Raw genomic sequence first — 7,290 nt, forward strand, 5'->3', positions numbered from 1 at the left:
TTATGGTCTCACAAGAAGCAAATTACAATTTTCAATCATAATTTAATAAACATTTACAAGTTAGACAGAACATTCACTGAATACAACAGACAGACACCAATCACATAAAAAGCCCCCCCCCCCCTTCCAACCACTCTTTGTCTGCACACAGGCACAGTGTCAACTATTCTAACCACGTTTCGGTATTACATTATCTACATTTGTTTCGGCCAAGATTTGTATACGATTTAATACTCAAAATTCGTTTAATAATAAATAAATATATAAATTATGTATTATGATGTGTAAACAGGTCCTTTTGATATACAACTCTTGTTTTGTAGGCACTCCAAATGGATCTTTTGTAGAAAGTGAACTAGACAACAGTCAACAGCCGTGTTTTAGCGCATGTATTGGAGATGGCCAGACAGGCAGTGTTTCATCAATGTTTCCTGAAAGGTAAAGAACACTAGTTATTAAGCGCGGTCCTCGTTGAAGCAACAATTTGCTAATTGCTTTAAAAAAATATAACACGCACAACAATAATACTGTATGTACATTTAGATTTCCAACGAATGAATGTAAAACACTTCTCGGAATTTGAAATGATTTTTGATAATTTTATGAAAACGTCAAAAATAATTTGTCTCAATATAGAATTATAAAACAGATTAACGATGAGTGATTTTTTTAGTAGCTTCACATCAATACCAAGATCAAGCACAGCCTCTACGTCCTCCATAGCACTTATTAGTTTGACAGAAGACTTTGCAGTGGAAGAAGATACCAGTTCTTCCGGTATCGCTAAAAAGCCAGACGGGAAAAGGAAAAGGGTTTCTCTTGGTGATTTGCAAACGATGCAGTATGAGGTAAATTTTTTTAGCTTTCTTTTCAAAAGGTAATCTTTTAATCTATAATTCCGATATATTATATACATGTATTATTATATTCGAAAAATATTTTATATATACATGTATTATTATATTCGAAAAATATTTTATATATACATATTATATATACTGTATACTCTATATGAGCCCCGAACACTATATTTAAATACAACAAATAACGATGGGGGCCTCGGTGGCCGAGGGGTCTATGTAGTTCGTCATGACTACTTATGATCACTAGCCTGTCAACACTAAGGTTTTGAGTTCGAATGCCACTGTGGCGGGGTGTGTATTACTCCCATCTTAATTGACAAGGATTGAAAAAATAGCCAAAATGTGCTGAAAACGTCGTAAAACCCCGACCAAACAAACAGACAAACAACGATGTTTAATTTGATGTGAGCTGCCCGTAGCGTAATACAATTGAGCTGGCTTTAATATTTTTATTAACATATAGTGAAACCTGTATTAAGAGACCACCTAAGGGAGAGCAAAAAAGTGGTCTCATAAAACAGGTGGTCTTTAAATGCATGTATACATTTGAACGTTGTTTTAAATTTAGATACATTTATAGAATTCTGTATATAGATATAGGAAGATGTGGTGTTAGTGCCAATGAGACAACTCTCCATCCAGGTAACAATTTAAAAAAGTGAACCATTATAGGTTAAAGTACGGCTTTCAACACGGAGCATTGGCTCACACCGAACAACAAGCTATAAAGGGCCCCAAAATTACCAGTGTAAAACCTTTCAAACGGGAAAACCCACGCGGTCTAATAACTATTAACGTTATATTGTGTAATTTAAAACATGGTATAATACATGTGATATTCATGCCTTGTTATTTTTACAGGTCCTTGAAAAGCAGAAAAGTCAAGCGGATTTGTTGACCACTAAATTGAAGATGGAGATAAACAGAGAAAAGCTTGGAACAAAAAACTTGAAATTAAGAAACACTAAGCTTCGGTTAGAGATAAGATTGTTAAAACAGTCTGTTCAGAGTGAAGAGAATGCAATGTTAGCATTGTCAGCGGTGCAATCAGACAATTATTGTAGCTAGATATTAATTGAACATACAGTACTGATACTTTTAAATTTTATATGTTTTGTATTGTTCACCAATTAACCAAATTAGGATGAAAAGGGAATGAATGTTTTTTTTAATGAGAGTGATGTTTGGGTTTAAACAGTCATATTGTTTATATACTGTATTGATGTATGCCCTCATGGGCTTATGATTGAATAAAATTTACTTTACATACTTCAGAAATATGATGTGGTTATAAAGTTTCTTATTGACCTGCCATCCTCTGGACCATTGTAGTTCATCTGACCAACATCTTCCTGATTTTCACCAGATTCATCATCTTCCATTGGCTCCCGGAGCATGATAGCTATGTTATGTAGGATAGCACAAGCACCAATTATTCTGCAAACTTTGGCGGGCTTCATGCGAACTTCTCCATGTAACACATGAAACCTTCGCTTCCACCAACCAAATACCCTTTCTATAGTGCAACGCGTGCGGGTATGTGCTCTATTATATGCCTCTTGGGAAGGTGTAGCCGGATGTAGATATGGTGTAAGTAGGAACTTTGAGCATGCATAGCCACTGTCACCAAGTAAAAAACCGTCATCTATGGAACGGTGTCTAATTTGTAGGTAGGTACTGACATCAGAGGCTCTGAACATGTGGCTGTCATGGGTACTTCCTGGCCACTGTGCATCAACGTTTATAAATTTTCCTGTTAAGATTAATTCAAAGGAAGATTTTAATTATTTGCAATTCCATGATGGCACATTACATAAGTTTAAGTTAATCAAACCACTACAATGAAACAGAATTAAAAAAAGCGCGATATAGATGTAATGTCACGCCATAGGAATGAACCAATATACAAAACTATTATCAAAAGGAACTACTTTACTGGTCTGACACTTAAGGCTGACAAGGGATTTTTTTTTCACTTCAATGTTTGTCTGTCAGAATAAAAAAGGGGGAGATAAGAGGGTCTTTTCATTTTTTGTTATTTTTACATGCTGAGATATAAATCATGAAAGTGTCCGATATATTGTGATAAATTGTTGATCTCCTGTGACGCTGTTTCATCTCATATTGAACGCAAAAGAAAGGCATGATAAAGTTGGCATTTCAATGTTTCTTCACATTCCTATGTTAAGTTAGAATTTGCCTTTAAACATTAGACTTGACACATTTGTGCACATGGCTCTAGATAAGCGTATATTCAGATTTTTTTATTTTTTTTTACATTTACCTTCATGGTCACATATGCCTTGCACATTGATGGAGTGCCAACCTTTTCTATTAACGTAGGCGGGTTCATCCTCCGATGGGGCTTGTATCTTTACGTGTGTCCCATCGATACACCCAATCACTCCTGGAAATAAACCTCCACGGAAGAAACCCTGCTTATTTCGATCCCTTTCTTCTTGACGTGCTGGCCATTTAATAAACTGATCCTTCTTTGAGAGGAGAGCATTTGTTACATCATTTACTGCTCTACAGGCTGTGGCTTTATCCACACCCATCGTGTCTCCTATCACTTCCAAAAAGCTTCCAGAAGCGTAAAATCGTAGTGCTAGCATTACCTTAATAAAAAAAATGAACATTATATTTAAGTACAGTATTCATTTTTACATATACATACAAATGTTAAAATATTTGTTTTTCCCCTGTCACAATGAGTTTGAATCAGCAAATTTTGTGGAGTTATGGGACAATTTTTCAACATTTACCAAAGATGGGTCTTGTGGTTGCAACTCCTCTAAAGATTTCTTTGATATTTGGTAGGCGTCTGATATTTAGAGGTGCATATATACAACACTTTCCTTCTGATTCGGCGAATTGTGTAGTCCTGAGAAATGCATGGGTTTAGGACCATTTTCATTATTTGTTCAAACTGCTTGGACATGTAGCTACTGATATTCTGTATATTGTTCGGCAAGACAATGTAGCTCAACAGTACTAGTCATTCAGGAAGGAGATACTCAATATATAAGACCAATACAGTGGCGGATCTAGAACATCGCTGCAGTGACTGCGTGAGGAGGAGGGGGGGGGGGGGGGGCTGACAACCAAAACATTTCAAGACTTTTAGAAGCTTTTTTTTCACATATGACTTATCATAATTAATCTTTCATAAAAGGTTGATGTTGGTGGTGGTGGTGGGCGGGGGGGGGGGGGGGGGGGGGGTAACAGCAGCAATTTATTATTACACATGTGTATTATACTTAAGCTCTAGATCATTTTGAAATATATATATAACATATTTGCCTTTGGTAAATAAAATTATCAAACTGAGAGGCAAGTGCTTGTGGGTAAAAATTGAAAGATTAACTGAAAAAAAAATTAAATAATTTGGGTAAACAACTTCTGATTACAAAAAAGGCAATGTGCATAATACCTAAGTAAAAAAGTAGCCATTATGTTAAAAAAAAAAAATAATGAGCGAAAAAAAAAAGAATACAGAAGTGAGAGACCTATACATGATTACATCCATACATTTAAATGTGTCGGTTACGACATTTATTACAAAAGGACTTCTTGTCACTGAATCCAAATATTAAAAACAGCCTCCACGTATTTGATCATACAATTAAACCCATTATTTTATATAATTCGAAAATTTGTTTTTTTTAATCCCTTCGAAACAATTAAATTCTCAGACTTCTACAGTTGATTAAGCTCTAGGTCACATAGTTTTCCGAAAGACAGTGTAATATCATTGGGATAATAACTAAAATCAGAAACGAAACCACTTCGTTTCTCCTTTGTTAAGTTTCGTTTTCATTTCCTGCAAATAAAATTAACGACATATTAAATGACCCAGCTTGCGGACGTGATAGAAAGCACTGTTGTTTGGTTTTTTTAAAGGCACACATACATGTTTATCTAAACTGTTAGATGGAAATTTGGAAAAATATGAAAATCCTACAATATTTTGTTTTATAATTACACCGGAGTTGGATTATATATTTATAACTTCCAAAAACAGAATATCAAACTCGTGTGTCTTGTGTAATACACCCGTATTTTCATTGACGATCGAAGCCCATGAAACAGCTATTGTGGTCTATTGTGTGTTGGTGTGTGTGGAATTATATACTAGGTTAGATTGTGTTGGGAGAGATGATTAAATCCATGTTTGTAGTCATTTTTCAATTATTTTTTGTTATGTTTACGTTTGAATGGAGACTTTTCTTATCCTAAAACTGAACGGACGTCGGTACACATATATATAGAGAGATTTTCTTTGTTACTAAGAAAAATGAATCTTTGTCTAACTCTTACAAAAAGATAATATTCTAAAGAGTATACCTGCATTTCAACTGAAATTGGCTGACTCCTTCTTGTGGTGTGGGACAAATCATTCCGTAGCAAATCTGATATAAATTGGATTGATTCTCTTTTGAATCGAAACCTTGATTGTATCTGTCTATCACTAAGGGTGGCCAGCTCTATCCTATCGCGATATACTCGCTGTTTTCGCAGTGCAAAAACATTACCAAACAATAACTGGTTTGCCATCTTTGATTTTAACTGACTGTTAAATATTTAATGTTACCCCTCGGGCTTAGTTAAATCTGTAACTTAACTGGGTGAACTAACTGTCAGTTTACTGCTTGTTAACTTTTGTGCAACGGGTCCAGAACATTACTTTTTAAAAACATTGTAGCATCATTTTTTAGCAAATCTCGATATTCCACTTTGACAATTTGCTGAAAGTGTATTGTAACAGATTAAAATAAAAGTGAATCTTGTCGTTAAATTTAGACTAACGTACTTCAATAATGTCATTGAAATGTACTGAAATCGTGAAACTCGTGCTTAAAAAATTCCCGCGGAAATGTGTGTACTCGTGGTTTACGTAAGTAACGTATCGGACGCAAGTGTATTTGACACTATTTTTCTCTGTTTGATTATATTAAAATCGTGTATTATTTGAGATATTATTTTTTTTAAAATAAACTTGATTTAGAAAAGAATGCTGTTTTACTGGATAAAACAAAGACTCTTTTAACTGTTATTTTAGAAATGAAATACGTTCGTCCTTTACGTTCGTTCATTCCTTTCGTCAATTTGTAAGAAAGCTCTATTAGAGAATTTTATGTTTTGAACGAAACTTACGTACGTTAACACAAGAAACTTAGTCTTACAATTATACGGACTTATAAGACATAATATAAATTGTGGTTGTCTCCCTTCGCCGGTTTCTGTATTTCAGATTTCAGTCTGGTAGTTATAATATTGTTTTAATTCTAAAACAACATTCATGTAACAGGCACGGACCATTCGATTTTCGGGAGGGGGTCGGGAGGGTTCTGTGAATTAAAACAGAAGATATATCTGCCCATTAGATAATTTTTAAAACAAAATTTCAATGTAAGAGTCTCCCCCCTCCAAAAAAAAAAGAAATGATCGGTGAGTTCATTAAAAATTAAATACTGAATAACCGTAAATTGTCTCGAAATATCAATTGATACTATTTGTACAAGGCTTAGAAATAGGTAGAAAGCGAGGCTATTATTAAGCATTGATATTTCGAGACAATATATGGTTATTCTATATTTGTGCGTTAAACATAAGCTTTGTCATAACAATCATATCTATCTGGGAGGGGCCTAGATCAAATTTAAAAAATAAATAGGCAGGACCCTCGAATTTATGCTGAAACCAATTTTGGAAGAGTATTTACAAAATCGAAAGGCAGAACCAAAAAACGGCTGCAAACCAAGATTATTGGAGTTAAGAAAATGTTGGCAAGCTTGGACAAAAAAGGCTCAATCGAAATTTCGCCTTAAAAGTTTATCCATGCACTCCCTCCCCTAAAATAAATTGGTTGCATCCTTATCAAAAACAATGGACATTTATTTAGCTGAACGAAAGTAAAATGTGTACAAAAAATAGAAAGAAAACACATTTACAGAAAAATAATTTACCACAAATGTTTATGGTATTTCAATGTCAATATTTTCCCTTCCTTTTTGTCCGTCTTCTGTCTTCTCGAGAATGAGGGAATTATCGACCTCACTATACCAGAATTCAAATAAGTCTGCATGGTCAGCATTCTATGGAACTGACAGAGAGAAGTTCAACTATCTGACTATACCTCATAAGATCGGATCAATTAAGATAAACGGTACTGTAGTTCCATAGGTTTAACTGAAGAAGTAAATCGGCTTAGTCATGTTTGTACATAAGTTGACAGAGTAATAGGTCGACAGGTTTACACTAGAAAGGTTGACAAGTTGACCTTAGAAAGATCTTCAAGGTTGACAAGTGTTATGGTTAGAAGGTTGACAGGTCGACATGTTAAAAAGTCGATAAATGCATAGGTCGAAAGGTTGACAAGTGTAAAGGTTAAAGGTTCACATATTGGCAAGTCGATATGTTGAAA

At 34.5% G+C, this 7,290-nt stretch overlaps 2 protein-coding genes across 4 annotated transcripts; one reads left to right on the forward strand and one right to left on the reverse strand.

The window, feature by feature from the left end:
• The first annotated feature begins 256 nt into the window (after nucleotides 1-256).
• Nucleotides 257-2,092, forward strand: LOC134714185 (uncharacterized). 2 transcript variants are annotated; one of them, XM_063575422.1, is made up of 3 exons: nucleotides 257-438; nucleotides 674-848; nucleotides 1,725-2,092. In XM_063575422.1, the coding sequence occupies exons 1-3, from the start codon at nucleotides 278-280 to the stop codon at nucleotides 1,929-1,931; spliced, it is 543 nt and encodes a 180-aa protein (XP_063431492.1). In that variant the 5' UTR covers nucleotides 257-277; the 3' UTR covers nucleotides 1,932-2,092. The 2 variants fall into 2 exon arrangements, with proteins under 2 accessions (XP_063431492.1, XP_063431493.1); XM_063575423.1 differs by having other exon boundaries at nucleotides 677-848.
• Nucleotides 322-3,540, reverse strand: LOC134714183 (putative nuclease HARBI1). Of its 2 annotated transcripts, none has more exons than XM_063575421.1 (3): nucleotides 3,148-3,540; nucleotides 2,130-2,616; nucleotides 322-431 (listed from the first exon to the last, which is right to left on the reverse strand). In XM_063575421.1, exons 1-2 carry the CDS (start codon nucleotides 3,500-3,502, stop codon nucleotides 2,135-2,137), a joined length of 837 nt encoding a protein of 278 aa, XP_063431491.1. In that variant the 5' UTR covers nucleotides 3,503-3,540; the 3' UTR covers nucleotides 322-431; nucleotides 2,130-2,134. The 2 variants fall into 2 exon arrangements, with proteins under 2 accessions (XP_063431491.1, XP_063431490.1); XM_063575420.1 differs by having other exon boundaries at nucleotides 323-431; nucleotides 2,134-2,616.
• Nucleotides 3,541-7,290: the final 3,750 nt, after the last annotated feature.

This window comes from Mytilus trossulus, chromosome 4 (assembly GCF_036588685.1).
Source record: "Mytilus trossulus isolate FHL-02 chromosome 4, PNRI_Mtr1.1.1.hap1, whole genome shotgun sequence".
NCBI lineage: Eukaryota > Metazoa > Mollusca > Bivalvia > Mytilida > Mytilidae > Mytilus > Mytilus trossulus.

Excerpts from the sequence above, each read along its gene's own strand:
- LOC134714185 (XM_063575422.1), top strand. The coding sequence starts at position 278 with ATGATGTGTAAACAGGTCCTTTTGATATACAACTCTTGTTTTGTAGGC. Across the intron at positions 439-673 it reads TCATCAATGTTTCCTGAAAG|TAGCTTCACATCAATACCAA; the intron begins GTAAAGAACACT and ends TGATTTTTTTAG. Across the intron at positions 849-1,724 it reads TGCAAACGATGCAGTATGAG|GTCCTTGAAAAGCAGAAAAG; the intron begins GTAAATTTTTTT and ends TTATTTTTACAG.
- LOC134714183 (XM_063575421.1), bottom strand. The coding sequence starts at position 3,502 with ATGTTCATTTTTTTTATTAAGGTAATGCTAGCACTACGATTTTACGCT. Across the intron at positions 2,617-3,147 it reads AGGCATATGTGACCATGAAG|GAAAATTTATAAACGTTGAT; the intron begins GTAAATGTAAAA and ends TAATCTTAACAG.